General features: G+C 50.1%; 1 protein-coding gene across 3 annotated transcripts in view; it reads left to right on the top strand.

Moving 5' to 3' along the window:
* The window catches only part of LOC100089875 (dynamin binding protein), a 129,551-nt gene that overhangs the window by 108,082 nt on the left and 6,125 nt on the right, over positions 1–15,344 (top strand). For all 3 annotated transcript variants that reach the window (XM_029059297.2, XM_039911599.1, XM_029059299.2), the window contains 8 exons: positions 3,447–3,594; positions 4,832–4,849; positions 5,500–5,699; positions 7,363–7,493; positions 7,709–7,813; positions 10,165–10,293; positions 11,653–11,985; positions 13,416–13,595. In XM_029059297.2, the coding sequence (XP_028915130.1) occupies positions 3,447–3,594; positions 4,832–4,849; positions 5,500–5,699; positions 7,363–7,493; positions 7,709–7,813; positions 10,165–10,293; positions 11,653–11,985; positions 13,416–13,595 (1,244 nt within the window). The remainder of the gene's footprint in view (positions 1–3,446; positions 3,595–4,831; positions 4,850–5,499; positions 5,700–7,362; positions 7,494–7,708; positions 7,814–10,164; positions 10,294–11,652; positions 11,986–13,415; positions 13,596–15,344) is intronic.

The following is a 15,344-nucleotide window of genomic DNA, read 5'->3' on the forward strand; positions in this document are numbered from 1 at the left end:
ACCACAAGTAATTCAGTGCACTGTCAAAGCCCTTCTCCTGCAGAATCATCTCTAGTTGGAGAACAAGCAAGAACCGTTTCGCCCCTTCAATCAGTATTTTTCTTCAACCAAACCAAAGCAAGAGCACATGCTCAAGCACATATGTCATCAGTATGGTTCTTGTTAAGCGCTATGTGCCGAGCACTGTTTTAAGCGCTGGGGTAGATACAAGTTATCAGATTGGAAACAGTCCCTGTCCCCCATGAGGCCCCATTTTCTGGACAAGGTAACCAAGGCCCAGAGAAGTTAAGTGACTTGCCCTAGGCCATTCAGCAGGCATGTGGCGGATTCAGGATTAAAACCCAAGTCCTTCTGACTCCCAGGCCCACGCTCAATCCACTAAACCATGTTGCTTTGTGTGTGCACACACTCACACATCCAGTTCCTTCGCGTTGCTATTCCCATTTGTTACCCATCCCTATATCTTTCCACAAGGGGGTAGACAAGGATTAGAAGAAATTGTTATTAAGGTTTTATAATAATAATGTTGGTATTTGTTAAGCGCTTACTATGTTCAGAGCACTGTTCTAAGCGCTGGGGGAGATACAGGGTAATCAGGTTGTCCCACGTGAGGCTCACAGTTAGTACCCATTTTACAGATGAGGTAACCGAGGCACAGAGAAGTGAAGTGACTTGCCCACAGTCACACAGCTGACAAGTGGCAGAGCCGGGCTTCGAACCCATGACCTCTGACTCCCAAGCCTAGGCTCTTTTCCACTGAGCCACACTGCTTCTTATGGTATTTATTAAGCACTTATGTGTCAAACACTGTTCTAAGTGCTGGGGTAGATACAAGTTAATAAGGTTGCTCACATTCCCTGTCCCACATTGGGCTGGCAGTCTAAGTAGGGCGAACAGGTATTTAATCCCCATCTTACAACTGAGGTAACTGAGGCACAGAGAAGTGAAGTTACTTGCCCAAGGTCACCGAGCAGACAAGTGGCTGAGGCAAGATGAGAATCCAGGTCCCCTGACTCCCAGGCCTATGCTTTTCCCACTAGGCCACGTTGCTTCCCAGATACGAGACTCAAGTTTGTTAGTTTTCTACTTATTAGCTGTTCTAGGCAAAGCAATTGAAATAGCTGACTAAAATGATGGTATTTTCAACCATTTTTTAGAAACTGCACTTCTGTGGGCTCAGGTTTTCACCAGTCGTTCTCTCCGGTCTCTTGGCCTCCAACCACTCAGACCTTCTATCTCCAGCACACATCTATACATCCACTCACACGCTCACACTTCACCCAAAGGAGAACAGTAATAAAGTGGAGCCCAACAGGTAGAAGGCACAAAACAGTATGTCTCAGCTTTTGGACTGTCACCCCCTCATCCTGCTGCATCTCCCTCTTCCCTCTCACTCCCAATTAGCCTCCTCATTGTTTTCTGTGGTGGTGACTCCCTCCCACCTCCACCCTCACACACAGTGCTTTGAAATACAATGAAGAGCCAACTAGTGTTGGATGGAAGTTGCTAGAAAAAGGATAGTTGATTTTCTAAAGACCCAAAGAGAGTTCATCTTGAAATTAGGGTTTGTCAGCTATATGCTTCCTGGGGACGCTGACCCTGGAACTGCCTTTGAGGAGGGTTCTCAAAAGCCAGGCAACATCAGGACAAAAGTTCTGATTTAAACCTAGATTCACCAACAGAAACCCCATCCTGGAATGGTTTAAGGCCCACAGTGTTAGGTTACCAGGTTACTGTAGAGAGCAGCATGGCTCAGTGGAAAGAGCACGGGCTTGAGAATCAGAGGTTGTGGGTTCGAATCCTGGATCTGCCACTTGTCAGCTGTGGGCAGGTCACTTCACTTCTATGGGCCTCAGTTCCCTCATCTGTAAAATGGGGATTAAGACTCTGAGCCTCATGTGGGACAACCTGATTACCCTGTATCTACCCCAGCGCTTAGGACAGTGCTCTGCACATAGTAAGCGCTTAACAAATGCCAACATTATTATTATTATGTTCTATCCTTTAGAGGGTAGGCTTTTACTGCCTGGCACTTAGATGGAGTGCACTTTCTGGCCCTCTGGCTGGTAGGAAAGAATTTGCGGGTAGCAGCAGGGTGGTTTCCTATTGCCTGGCTCTCCTTTGCCATATTGCAGCACCTACAGAGGGGCAAGCAGAGGAAAAGCAAGTCAGGCTCAGGCCAAGATTGGGGCCTACAGGCCTCCCCTCCTTCCACCTCATATTGGATCTCTGAGGGGTATCATCCCCCCTACACCTCCATGGTGAGCCTGGACCCAAGGAAACATCGAGCAAGAAAGAAAGCAGTGTCTGAGGTACCACCTAGCAAGTGCAAGGACATAGTGATTCAAAGAGGCATGGAAATAGGTGTTGGGATTCCCTCCCCACCTTCTGGAGCTACAACATGCTGTGAAAAGAGGCTTAGTGGAAAGAGCAGGGGCCTAGGAGTCAGAAGGACCTGGGTCCTAATCCCTGTCCTGTGTGACCTTGGAGAAGTTACTTCACTTCTCTGTGCTTCAGTTCCCTCATCTCTAAAATGGGGATTAAGAGTGTGAGCCCCAGGTGGGACAGGGACTGTGTCCAACCTCATCAATTTGTATCTACCCCAGCACTTAGAACAGTGCTAGGCACATAGTAAGTGCTTAATCAGTACCATAATTTTTATTATTATTACAAACCCCAACAGTGCTTCTTTGCCTCTTCCCCTGCTCCCTGTCCATCCTTCTCCCCTGAGGCCAGGTCCCAAGAAAGCACATGTTGGGCTTTCTTGTTGGGTTGGGCTGGGCCAGGCTGCATCTCACAATCCTGGTTTATACAGAGTGGATCGGAAAACCCAGGAATTCTGACTAAAACTCACTCTCTCTCTCTCTGTCTCTCATAGAGGAGAGAAGCTTGGGGCCTTTAGGGTCCCACTCCCTTCTCCCAGTGCTGAAGTTCCTAACTTTCCTTGTATAGTAGAGCTCCATACAGATTTGAATGACCCGTAACACGTTTTAGAGCTTTAGTTGGAGAGGTTGAAACACCCATCTAATAAATTGTAACTGAGGCAATTGTTATGCAGGTACTACTGGCCAAGCGCTGGGATAGAAACAAATTAGTTACATCAGACACAGTTTGTGTTCCACATGGGGCTCAATCTAAGTGGCAGGGAGAACAAATAGTAAACATTCAATAAATACCACTGATTGATTTCATTCCCATTTTACAAATGAAGAGATTGAAGCACAGATTAGTTAAGTGATTCGCCCAATGTAAAACAGAAAGCAGGCGGCAGAGCTGGGGTTAGAACCCAGGTCCTCTGATGCCTGGGCTCCTTCCACTAGACCACTCTGGGACCTTGAGTAGGATGGGGGTATCGCATCGGGCTGAGGGGAAAGGTATGCCAGAGGGTTGGGGAGGAAAAAGTTGCTGCTTACTCACAGGTCTGGATGTCCCTGTTTCTCCCAAAGGACCCGTGTTCCTGGAGCATCGAGATGAGCTTGAGGGGGTGTACAAAGTGTACTGCCAAAACCACGATGAGGCCATTGCCCTGCTGGAGGTCTATGAGAAGGATGAGAAGATCCAGAAGCCCTTGCTGGATTCCTTGGAAACCCTCAAGTATGCACCCTGACCCCTTTCTCCTCCACTTCAACCCCTTGTTTTTGCCCTTCAGAATATCCTTTCCCAACTCCCCTCCTCCACATTCACACCTTTCCTCTTCCTCCCCAGAATGCATCCCCTGGAGCTGGTCTAGACTCCAGGACAATCCTTTAATTGGCCCTGCTTCTTGCTCTCCTTCCCACCTTGAGCTAAGAGTCTTTGGCATAGCCAGGACAAGTCACCATAGGTCCCAGGTCCCAGGTCAGGGCTGACTCAGCTAGAATTAAATTGACCAGGAGTAATCAATTGTATTTATTGAGCACTGTACTAAGCACTTAGGATACAGCATAACAATATAACAGACAGACTTCCTGCCCTCAATAAGCTTACAGTGTAGAGGATGCCAGCAGAGAAGATATTGCTGTAACAGGGGCCCAGAAAGCTTAGGGTTGGGGCTACAGTAAGAACTGGGGAAAGGGTGCATATGAGAAACATTATAGAAGGAGGAAGGGGAGATTGTCTAATGGACTGATGGTGGTGGGACGCGGGAGAGAATCTGTAACAACAATATCAGTCCTTTAATTGCCCTCCCATGACTCTGTCCACCTTCCTCTTCCATAGACTTGTAGGTCTTATTCCCTACATGTCCATACTAGATCTTGAATGGGGGCATCCAGAGTCCCTAATCCTTCTGGACATTGGCATGGGCCAAGGAGGGAGTTGGCAGCAGGAGTCAGAAGTTTCCCTGTCAGTCATTTTCTATCAGTCAATCAATCCATTCTCTCCCTCCTCCTCCTCTTTCTCCTCATCAACCCAGCGTCTCCATGACAGCCTCCTCCTCCAGGCTGCCTTGTTATTTCTCTGTGTTTGGCGTCACTCCCCAGGACTTGACACCTCTAGGAAAGATGGAGCCAGGGCCCAAAATTCCCCACTCTCAAGCACCAGGAGAATATAAGCCACAAAGGGGAACACAGGCCAAATAGAATTTCTCTCAGGTCGATGGGGCGGGTTCCCCTAAAATCTAACCAAGGCCCTCCTAGTGTGTAGTGGATCCCAGCCAATACGATGCATAGGAAGGGAGAGGTACTGGGAGTTTGTGACCCAAGCCCAACCGCCTCTTTCCCAGGGTAGGTATGTCAGAAGGAGTATCAATTTGTTCTTTTACCCAAGAAAATTTGTGATGAATCAGTGTGATGAGAAAGGTCCCATTAACCTACTGTTGACTTTTTTTCCTTTCATGCTTGCTGCCTCACAGGAGCCTGTACAGTGAGTGGTAAGTATCATCTCTTCCGGTTCTGCCCTTCCTGTTTTGGAGGGAGAGAAGGACGCAGAGGGGAGAGAAGGGAGAGAGAAGAGTCCATCTAGCCACCCATTCATGCCTTTCTCTGGGCCAGCAAGGCACAGCATCCTCTCCCCTTGGCTCCATGGCTTTTTCCTGATCTGGCCTTCTCAGGGCAGAGGAACTGGAAGGGGTCTTGCGGATCCCTGAGAGAGTAGTACTTCAGGCTGAATGCTGGAACCTATAGGGTCTGATTAGCATGTGCGCCACAGTTTGGGGTAGACACAGGACTAGGCTCTGTGTTTTCTGGAGAATAAGAGTGGGAGTCTGTGAAAAGGCAGGGAAAGGGGAGCATGTTTGAGAATGAATTCTGAGATTGGGGATTCAGAGAACTTTGGGGTCAGGAAGAAATTCCAGAGCAGGGGTCATCACCGACACTAGATGGTGAACGTCAGGCTGAAAATCCATGTGTCGGGTTTATCTCTGGGAGGCCCAAAGTATTCGTTTTGGGGGCTTGTGGTGAACGGGGGCCCGAGGAAGGCTTGGGGTTAAAGAATTACGCTAGTGGCCATAGGGAGAGGGAAAGTGGGATGGGCGCAGGCTAGGTTGGTAACTGAAGCAATCTGTCTTCCTTCCCTCCTCAGGGGCTGCACAAATTACATTAACCTGGGCTCCTTCCTCATCAAACCGGTGCAGAGGGTTATGCGGTACCCTCTGCTCTTAATGGAGCTGCTCAACTCCACCCCCGAGTCCCATCCTGACAAAGTGCCTCTCACGGCTGCCGTCCTGGCCGTCAAGGAGATCAACGTTAACATCAACGAGTATAAACGGCGCAAGGACCTCGGTAAGATTGGCACGATGCCCAGAAAGAAAGCCCTAGTTGGTGTCTAAATGGGCCTCTCCAAGGCGGGTTGGCAGCGCCGAAGATAGGGAATTCCGATGTAGAAGGGAACCTTCTCACCCCCAATTTCTAGTGGTGGAGGCAAGGCGAAGGTAAGGAAATCTACTCTGCCGGAGGACTAACTTGGAAGACCTCACAGACCTATGTAGCTTTCGCCCCGATTCAGGTGATGCTAACCAACCCGGACCCAGATTTCACCCTGTTGTTAAGAGATTCCTATTTGGATGTTCTGCCACCACCTGGAACGCAGTGTGATCATGGGAGAACTTCCTGATTCCTCCCCCGCTCCCCGCCTTCATAGGCTTCATTATCTCTGCCATTATAGCCCCCAAGCCACAGCAGGCAGTCTTCAGTGCCTCTGTTTCGTCCCTCTCTCTCCTGGTCCCCCCACGCAGTCCAATAGACAACCCAGCCCCTCTATTTTCACAGTGGAGCTGGGGTCCGTCCATTCCTCCATCTCTCCAGGCCTTGGTTACCTCACACCTGGGCAAGTCAGCCAGCCAGTCAGTCACATTCAGAGAGCCCCCACTACACGAAGAGCACTGTACTAGGAGCTCTGGGTAATTCTATGGCTGTAGATGACCCAGAGAATATGGGTGGTTGCTTTCGGGGGCCCTGCCCCATCTTGCAAGAGGAGTGAAGTCATCGGGGGGGGGGGGGCGGTGGCCTAAGGGATGGAACTACTGCACCTTCTTCGAGTAGGTGTTTCTGCCTTAAGACACCCTTACCCCAGTGCTGGCCTGGGCCATAATGGTGATAGAGGCAGTCGGTCCCGGGCCTCGCCCCAGCCCAGACCTGCCACTTTCAGAGAGGCTGATGGAACCGCTTTCCCTCTGGTCTCTGTGCCTCCAACCTCTACCCACGCTACACGATTCCATCCCCCACTGCTAGAATCATTTCCCAACCAGCACTTCCGGTCCCATAACTTGCCGTGTCCTATCACCCTCCAAGTCAAATAGGAACTTTGGACTGGAGCCTCCCAACTTTCCAAGGGCTAACCCCACCCTCCACCTGCTCCCACGTCCTCAGCCACATCTTTGGTCAATCATTTAATCAATCTGGTATTTACTGAGCACTTACTATGTGCAGAGCTCTCACGAGTGCTAGTCTAGTGCCCTGCAGACAGTAAGCACTCAGTAAATATGATTGATTGATAGAAGGCAACAGAATTAGTGGACAGATTCCCTGCCCATAATGAGTTTGCCTCTGGGGATTCTTCCCATTCTTTTCCCAATCCCTCCTCCTGAATCCAGAGAGCCAAACGGCCCACTTCCTCAGGCCCCTCTGGCCCACCCTCCCCATCTCCTCCCTTCCTTCTAGTTGGGGTGCAGGCCCCTCCCGCTCCAAGAAGCTCTACTGAATAACTTCACCTGTTCCCCAACCAGCGAACATAATGATTGTCTCTGCTCAGATTTCTCCTTATCTCAATGGATATATACCCAAATTGTATGTTGGTCTGCTGCCCTTTTTAGCCTGGGAGCTCCCTGAGGCCAGGGATGTTGCTGTCTGACTTTCAGCCCCGCCTCAGGTTCCTAGCATAGCGCTGTCCACTCAGCGGATGCTCGGTAAATTCCGGTGGGCCCACTGACCGACTCTTGCTCCCTAGTCCTCAAATACCGCAAGGGGGATGAGGACAGCCTGATGGAGAAAATTTCCAAGCTCAACATTCACTCCATCATCAAGAAATCCAATCGAGTAAGCAGCCACCTGAAGCACCTCACTGGCTTTGCTCCCCAGGTAAGGCCCCTGCCTTCATTTTACACCTCAGCTTGGGGTCTGCCTCTGGGGGCTGGGGTGGGTTGGGGGTGCAGCCCATCAGCTCTGTGCCAGTAGGCAAGCGCACACTCAATTGCCCCCCCCCCCAACTGTGGATCCAGGGGGTCCCTTTACCTGGGGCTTGAAGGCCCAGAAATCCTAGTTCACTGCTCTCCAAAATTCTGTCTTTTGAGCAGATCCGAGATGAAGCATTCGAGGAAACAGAGAAGAATTTCCGGATGCAAGAAAGACTGATTAAATCCTTTATCCGAGACCTATCCCTCTACCTCCAGCACATCCGGGTGAGTAAAGACAGTGACTATTGCCCCGAAAGGCAGAATCGGTTAACCCTACTGTTAGAAGGATTTTCCCTTGCACTCTGCTTTTCTGCAACTCCCTTACCCCCATGTAGAATGTCCACTGCACAGTCCTTGAGGTATTTTTGTGGGGCAAGGTTGGTGTGTAAGAGGGTGGCTTTTCGCTAGTCAGCTACAATTCCTCTTTGTTGCAAAACTCATTCCCTCCCTCCCTATCCTTGACCCCAACATTATTCAATATAACCTTCTTTCCATGGACTAGCTGTTTCTCTGGACACTGATCCTGCTCAAATCCAGTTCTCATATACATCATGAGGTCAAACACCGTTGTGCGTGCCCGCCACATTATTGCTTGATCTCTTATTGGCTAGCATCCGTTCTCCCATTGAATTTACTGATTGCTGGTAGTGCCTTTCGGGTAGACCATAACCCTGGGAGGAATGAAAGCTATTTAGTGATGCCAGTGACCAGCACCATATCACAGAGTCCTTAGCACCCCAGGGAACTATTTCGAGTCAGACCAGTTCAGTTAGTCAGTCAATTGTATTTATTAAGCACTTACAGTGAGCAGAGTACTGTGTTAAGTGTTTAGAAGAGTACAATATAACAATAGACACATTTCCTGCCCACAACAAGTCAAAGACTAGGATTCTCTGGGATCTGTTGTTATTAATCATGCTGCCTCCATCTTTACTATTTGGTAATATGAAGGGAAATGACATGCCTCATGCCTGGTCCCTGAAACTTATGCTAAGGACGATGTGTGTTGGGGGTTGGGGGTAGTTTAAATCATCCCCTATGGGCAAAGAACTGAGCTTGTGCAAAGTTGCAGTATTTAAGGCTAAAAGAAAGACTAGGAACTCTGGGAAAGGGAAAGGAGAAAGATGAAAGGGAAGAGGGAAGCCGGTGAACAGGGAATTCCCATAGAGATACAACACTACGAGGGACCCAAGGCACACCTTGTCCTCTCGAGTTCCCCTTCTATTTCCCGAGCACTCCCGACCTCACCTAGGGACAGACTTATCAAGACACAGATACCCACAATCCCCTCTCGACACCTCTGATAACGAGGCAGATTTCCACACTAACTTCCTTAAAGACACCTCTGTGCAATGACCCCCACACCTAGGTTAGTGAAGTCTGATCCAGGGCCTCGCCCCCTACTGCTAATATCGAGCCACCTCCTTGATAAGAGTGGAGTCCAAAGGTTCTCAGATAATTGAGGAAAGGATTATCCAGATAATTTATATAGCCCCATGATTGGCAGCAGCATTCGGTTGGATCTGAGTTCTGGGAGTATTAATTTCCATCACAGAGAAAAGAGGAAATTAAGAAGTTCAGCCCAAAGTGAAACTTTCAAGAAAAGCCCCTCTTATTTAAAGGAAAAACTTGAGATTATATTCCTATAGCTTCTTTTCTTTCCAACCAGTGGTATTGATTGAGGGCTTACTTTGGGCAGAGCACTGTACTAGATAAAATTAGAGTAGAGCTGGTAAACACGATCCGAGCCTTCAGGGACCTTCCGGTTTAGTCAGTCAGTCAATCATATTTATTGAGCACTTACTGTGTGCAGAACACTGTACTAAGCGTTTGAGAGAGTACAGTATAACTACATCAAACACATTCCCTGCCCACAACAAGCCTATAGTTTAGTGATTGAGTGCACCATTGAATTAGACCTGGATTATTCAAAACCCCCATCTAGGAGAAGTGGGATGAAAGACCTCCCCTATTCCCAAGTATGAAAAGGCTCCAACCTTTATCTTTTCCCACTTGCCACATCTTGTTCAGCTAGTCTGATCTGAACCGAAAGTTAAGGGCTGAGGATGCAGAGAAGGAGTGTGGCTTAGTGGATAGAGCGTGGGCGTGGGAATCAGAAGGACTTGGGTTCTAATCCCAACTCTGCCACATGTATGCTGTGTGACCTTGGGCAAGTCACTTCACTTCTCTAGGCCTCAGTTACCTCATCTGTAAAAAAAGAAAGTGGGGGGTGGTGGTGAAGAGTGTGAGCCCTACATGGGAGAGGAACTGTGTCCAACCTGATTAACTTGTATCCACCCTAGTGCTTGGAACAGTGTTGGCATATAGTAGGCGCTTAACAAGAAACATAATTAAGATCTTCCCTGGAAATCCCCTTGCAGTCAGGCAGATGAATGATAAAAGGGTGTGCAAGGAAGCTCCCTTCATTCATTGAATCGTATTTATTGAGCACTTAATGTGTGCAGAGCACTTTATTAAGTGCTTGGGGGAGTACGATATAACAATAAACAGACACATTTCCTGCTCACAAGGACTTTACGGTAAACTCTAGAGGGCTCCCTCTCTCCCGGCTTCAGGAATCGGCCTGTGTGAAAGTGTTGGCTGCCATGAGCATGTGGGACCTGTGTGTGGAGAAGGGAAACGGGGACCTGGAGCAGTTTGAGAAAGTGCATCGCCTCATCAGCGACCAGCTCTTCACTGATTTCGTAAGTGACCCTTCCTGAGTGCACCCCCTTCCTTCCTCCCCTCCCGCCAGGAGCTGACCCCTTCCCCCTGGCTGCACTCCACTCCCAGACCCCAGGGAATCCCCTCAGGGACCCACATTAAGCTTCTGGCTGGGAAACAGCAATCTAACTGATTACAAGGTCCAGGTGGCCCCTTCTTGTTGACTGCCTTTGTCTCGCCATTAGAGACAAATGCAGTCATGAAATAGAGTTTTGTGGGGGAAAGTAAAAGCACATTTCAGTGCCACCCCTGAGACAGGGACAGCCTCTCCGTGGAAAAGTGAAGCTCAACAGCTGCCCTAGAAGCACCTGCGAATGTCGTGGAAGGAGCAGACCTGTCTGGGTCCAAGGGAGAGCAAGGTGGGACTTCTTGTTAGGGATATAGGACTCTGGGTGGCCTCCCTCAGCTAGCCGTGACTCTGGGTGGCCTCCCTCAGCTAGCCGTGAAGTATGCTGAGGCTAGCTAAGGGGCATAGACCCCCAGGCGAGTGTGGAAAAGTTGCCTCCAGCTCAGGGACTAAGGATGCCGGTAAGACAGCTGTCAGTCTCAAAGCCCACCTATCCAGAACCACCCTCTGTACTGGTAGAAACTTCACCCACGTTACTGTGAGTAGATGTCACATCGTCAGAACGGGATTTACAATGCAGCAGGGTTATGGCACAACTTAAATCTCGGCCAAACTCAGGTCCACAGGCAGGTTAGCTAAACCTCGTTTATAAGAGGGGCAGATGGGTGCTGCAGTCCACTGTAGTGTAGTCTGGTTAGCAATCCATGTGACTAGCAAAACTCATGATGAGCTGGATTGGTCAAGAGCAGGGCCACGGGGGTAAATAATACAATAATAACAACTGTCTAAATTCTTACTAAATTGCCAAGCACTGTACCAAGCACTGGGGTAGACACGAGGTAATTAGTTTGGATATAGTCCTTTTCCCACATGAGGCTTGCAGTCGAAGTGGTAGTGAGAACAGGTATTGAATCCCCATTTTACAGATGAGGAAACTGAGGCCCAGAGAAGTAAGAGGACTTGCCCACAGTTACACAGCAGGCAAGTGGCAAAGCAGGGATTAGAACCCAGGTCCTCTCACTCCCAGCCCTGTGCGCTGGCCACCAGGCCATGCTGCTGCTCAGCTACAAACTGAGGATGGGGCAGTTTACAGACCGTCTTGTGAACCTGGAATAGTGCTGGTGCGAAGAGACGTGGGAGGAAATCTCCCACCAGGGAAACGGGGGCCGGAGACGGAGTCCGGTGGGTTTAGCGGGGTTCCAGCTCCCTCGGAGGGGCAGGAAACTGGCTGCCCAGATGGTCCCCAAGGAACGGTTCTCCCTCCCACCCACAGAAAGAGAGGACAGAGCGTCTGGTCATCTCTCCCCTGAGCCAGCTGCTGAGCATGTTCACGGGGCCCCACAAGCTGGTGCAGAAGCGTTTCGACAAGCTGCTGGACTTCCACAACTGCACCGAGCGGGCCGAGAAGCTGAAGGACAAGCGGACCCTGGAGGAGCTGCAGTCGGCCCGGAACAACTACGAGGCCCTGAATGCCCAGCTGCTGGATGAGCTCCCCAAGTTCCGGCACTACGCCCAGAGCCTCTTCACCAGCTGCATCCGGGGCTACGCTGCGGCCCACTGCGACTTTGTGCGCCGCGCCCTGGAGGAGCTGCGGCCCCTGGTCTCGGTGAGCCTCCCTCCTTCCCTCCTGGGGGGAGGCTGACGGAGCGATGGGGATGGGCGGGGAAAAGGAGAAGGAGGAGGGAGCCAGGTAAGACTTGAAAAGCAACGTGGCCTAGTGGAAAGACCACGGACTTAGGAGTCGGAGAGCCTGGGTTCTAATCCCGGCTCCTCTAGTCGTCTGCGGTGTGTGATATTGGGCAAGTCACTTCACTTCTCTGCGCCTCAGTTACCTCATCTGTAAAATCCATTGCCTGTTTTCCATCCTACTTAGATAATAATGGTGGCTTTTGTTAAGTGCTTATTATGTGGCAGGTGCTGTTCTAAGCTCTGCGGTAGATACAAGGTAATCGGGTTGTACCCAATCCTCCTCCCACATTGGGCTCATAGTCTTAGTCCTCATTTCACAGATGAGGGAACTGAGGCATTGAGAAGTGTAGTGACTTATTCGAGGTAACACAGCAGTCAAGTGGTGGAGCCGGGATTAGAACCCACGACCTTCTGACTCCCAGGCCTGCACTCTATCAGCCCCGCTCAGAGAAGCAGCGTGGCTTAGTGGAAAAAGCAATTTGTCAATTGTGTGACTTTGGGGAAGTCACTTCACTTCTCGGTGCCTCAGTTACCTCATCTGGAAAACGGGGATGAAGACTGTGAGGCCCTTGTGGGAAAACCTGATTACCTTATATCTACCCCAGCATTTACCACAGTGCTTGGCACATGGTAAGCATTTAACAAATACCATAACAGTTATTATTATCCACTAGACCATGCTGCTTCTCTTGTGAGACCCGTGTGGGTCTGGGACTGTGTCCAACCTAATTATCTTGTATCTACCCAGCGCTTAGAATAGTGCTTTACACAGAATAAGTACTGAGAAATACTATAATAATAAGACTAGTCTTGGGTCAAACCAGAGAAGCGGCGTGGCTCAGCGGAAAGAGCCTGGGCTTGGAAGTCAGAGGTCATGGTTTCTAATACGGGCTCTGCCGCTTGCCAGCTGTGTTACTTTGGGCAAGTCACTTAACTTCTCTGTGCCTCAGTTATCTCATCTGTAAAATGGGGATTTGAACTGTGAGCCCCATGTGGAACAATCTGATCGCCCTGTATCCCCCCAGTGCTTAGAACAGTGCCTTGCATATAGTAAGTGCTTAACAAATACCACCATTATCATTATTATTATTAATAGCCGAGTCTTTGGAGGCAAGAAGAAATTAATAGCTTCCTCCAGCTTCCCTGCCACTTCTCGTCTCCTGGAGCAGCTGCTGAAGCTGGCCACGGATGTGCTCTGGATGGGGGTCCAGCCCCAGGGCTGCAGCAGGCTCAGGGTGGCTCTCCGGCTCTGCCCACAGTAGGTTTGGACGGGGCTGCTGGTTCCCAGGTCTGGCCCGCCCCTGAACCTCGTGCTGTTTCTCCTCTTGGGCCTGGGCCCACCTCCAGCTGCTGAAGGCCGCTGGCCGAGAGGGGAACCTCATCGCCGTCTTCCAGGAGGAGCACAGCCGAGTCCTCCAGCAGCTCCAGGTGTTCACCTTCTTCCCCGAGAGTTTGCCGGCTGCCAAAAGGCCCTTCGAGAGGAGGACGGCGGAGCGCCAGTCTGCCCGGAAACCCCTCCTGGGCCTGGTGAGTAGACGGCGCCTGCTGAGCCGCGGGTCTGGGCATCACCCCCATCTTCTGTGGATTGAGCTAGTCCTGCTAGGTCTTGGGACATTCCTGCTCTCTTTCTTTGTCCCTGCGCTGATCCTTGGAGACCTCAGAATGTGACTGTTCCCAACAAACTTTCTGCTGCCCGCTTCCTCTCGCTACTCAATTCTACCAATTGCCTGCTCCACCCCACCTCACCCATTCACCAACTTGGACACACACTCTACCTCATCATCTCTAATCATCTCTAGTCCAACACCTCCAACTCTGAAATTCCACCCTCTGTCCACAACCTCTTCACCTGCCTTCTGACCCACAGACCCCCTCCCTGCAAATCTGTCCCGCTGTCCCATATAGACCTCCAATCTTTTGACCCTCCAATTTTCCATATCATCATACTCCATTTGGTCTCCATACACAGCCTGCCTTCTCTTGGTACACAGATCCACGCCCTCAACACCTCCTTCTCCACTGAACTCAAATCCCTCACTCCCCTAACCCTCCACCAGTCCCGTACCACCAACCCGCAGCCCTGTATCAGCTTCTCAGTAGACTTCCTCCATTCTTATATATGATCTGAGCAGTGCTGCAGGTGAAAATCCAGAGACCAGGCCAACCTATTCTATCTCAAACTCACCCTTCCCTGCTTTAACTCTCCTCCGCCTCGCAACCTTATTGACCCCCATGCCCCTTGTCTGCACAGCTGTTTCAGACGTTTAACTCCCTCCACAAACCCCTGTTCATCCCCGCCCAGTTTCATGCTCATAATGACCTGGCCACATGCACCATCGATCAAATCTCCCCTGCTCCTCTCCAGTCCGTGTCTCCCGCCCCCTCTTCAACCTTCCCATCCTTCCCGGCAGCATCTCATCAGAAGGTCTCCCACTTCCTCTCCACTTCTTCCCTCTCCACTGAAGCCTCCAACCCCTTTCCTTTACATTTTATCAAAACACTTGCCTCCTCCCTTCTTCCTTCCCTGACCTCAATCTTCAACCACTCACTTTCCAATAGTTCCTTCCCTGCTGCTTTCAAACCTTTCCTATACTCCATGGCACCCTCTAATTATTGGCCCATCTTCCTCCAACTGGGAGAAGCAGCATGGTCTAGTGGATAGAGTACAGACCTGGGAATCAGAAGGTTATGGGCTCTAATCCCATCTCCGCCACTTGTCTGCTGTGTGGCCTTGGGCAAGTCACTTCACTCCTCTGGGCTTCAGTTACCTATCTGGAAAATGGGGATTGAGACTGTGTCCAACTAGATTTGCTTGTATCCACCCCAGCGCTTAATACAGTGCCTGGCATATGTAAGTACTTAACAAATACCATTATTATTACTGTTATTATTTCCAAACTCCTTGAGTTAGTTCTGTTCACCTGCTGCTGTACTTCCTCTCCTTGACCCCTTCCACCCCCTTCACTTCACAGAAACATCCCTAAGGTCACCTTCTTGCTAAATCCAACAGCTACCATTCCATGCTAATCCTCCTCAACCGCTCAGCTGCCTTCGACATTGTGGACCACCCTTTCTCCTGGAAACATTATGTAACCTTGGCTTCACTGACCCCCGTCCTTTCCTGGTTTTCCTCTTATCTCTCTGTCTGCTTCTACTCAGCCTCTTTGGCAGACTCCTCAGCCTCCCGTCCTCTGTGTCGGTCTCTCAAGGTTCAATTCTAGATTCCCTTCTATTCTCCGATTATACCCTCATTTGGAGAATGAATTCGCTACGATG

This window comes from Ornithorhynchus anatinus, chromosome 3 (assembly GCF_004115215.2).
Source record: "Ornithorhynchus anatinus isolate Pmale09 chromosome 3, mOrnAna1.pri.v4, whole genome shotgun sequence".
Taxonomy (NCBI): Eukaryota; Metazoa; Chordata; class Mammalia; order Monotremata; family Ornithorhynchidae; genus Ornithorhynchus; species Ornithorhynchus anatinus.